Source organism: Cebus imitator, unplaced genomic scaffold (genome assembly GCF_001604975.1).
Source record: "Cebus imitator isolate Cc_AM_T3 unplaced genomic scaffold, Cebus_imitator-1.0 Scaffold205, whole genome shotgun sequence".
NCBI classification, from domain to species: domain Eukaryota; kingdom Metazoa; phylum Chordata; class Mammalia; order Primates; family Cebidae; genus Cebus; species Cebus imitator.
In genome coordinates, this window is record NW_016107520.1 from 636588 (window position 1) to 637564 (window position 977).

The 977-nt window shown below is 39.0% G+C and overlaps 1 protein-coding gene across 2 annotated transcripts in view; it reads left to right on the forward strand.

Annotated features, from left to right (window-relative positions):
- NUP155 (nucleoporin 155) overlaps positions 1-977 on the forward strand; it is an 81744-nt gene that overhangs the window by 78833 nt on the left and 1934 nt on the right. For both annotated transcript variants that reach the window (XM_017548238.2, XM_017548239.2), the window contains one exon: positions 612-748. In XM_017548238.2, coding sequence (XP_017403727.1) covers positions 612-748 — 137 coding nt within the window. The remainder of the gene's footprint in view (positions 1-611; positions 749-977) is intronic.

Here is a 977-nt window from a genome sequence, read left to right on the forward strand (position 1 = left end):
GTCTCGATCTCTTGACCTCGTGATCCACCCGCCTCGGCCTCCCAAAGTGCTGGGATTACAGGCTTGAGCCACCGCGCCCGGCCTTTTTCTTCTTTAAAGTATATAATTTAATGGTTTTAGCATTCTCACAGAATTGTGCAGCCATGACCACAATTCAATTTTAGGACATTTTTCGTTATCCCAAAAAGAAACCGTACTCATTAGTTGTCACTTCCTATTCCTTCACACCCTCCAGCCCTAGGAAGCCACTAATCTACTTTAGAATTGCCTGTTCTGGCATATGTCTTACTTTTATTTAAAAAAAAAAAAAAAGTTTTGAAGGTGAGAGTGATGGTGCACACTTATAGCCCCAGCTTACTTGGGAGGTTGACGTGGGAGGATTGTTTGAGCTCAGGAGTTCAAGGCTATAGTGCACTGTAGTGGTTCCTATGAATAGCAGCATGGTCATCAATAGCGAAACTGTATCTCAAAAAAAAAAAAAAACGCTGCCCCCAAAAACTGCAATTGGATTTCAGAAGATATCCCCCTAGAAACTACTCAATTATGAATAAGATCTACCTTTTAGTATCAAGAGCTAACAATCCAAATTTCTGTTATTTTTTTCTTCTCAGATTTTATTGTACAGTTCTTAGAACAGCAGGTTTGTACTTTGAACTGGGATGTGGGCTTCGTAATACAGACAATGAATGAAATTGGAGTACCATTACCTAGACTACTAGAAGTTTATGATCAGTTGTTTAAATCACGGGTAAGGAAAATATTAAATAACTTAAAATTATTTTCTTTAATTAAAGTAACTTTGTAGATATAGAGTGGGATATTTTGATTGCATGCTTGTATCTTATCATTCAGTCTAATTACACTTGGTTGAGTCTTGGAAGTTATGCTTTAGACTTTTAAAACTGAAAATGAAAGCCGGGCGCGGTGGCTCAAGCCTGTAATCCCAGCACTTTGGGAGGCCGAGGCGGGTGGATCAC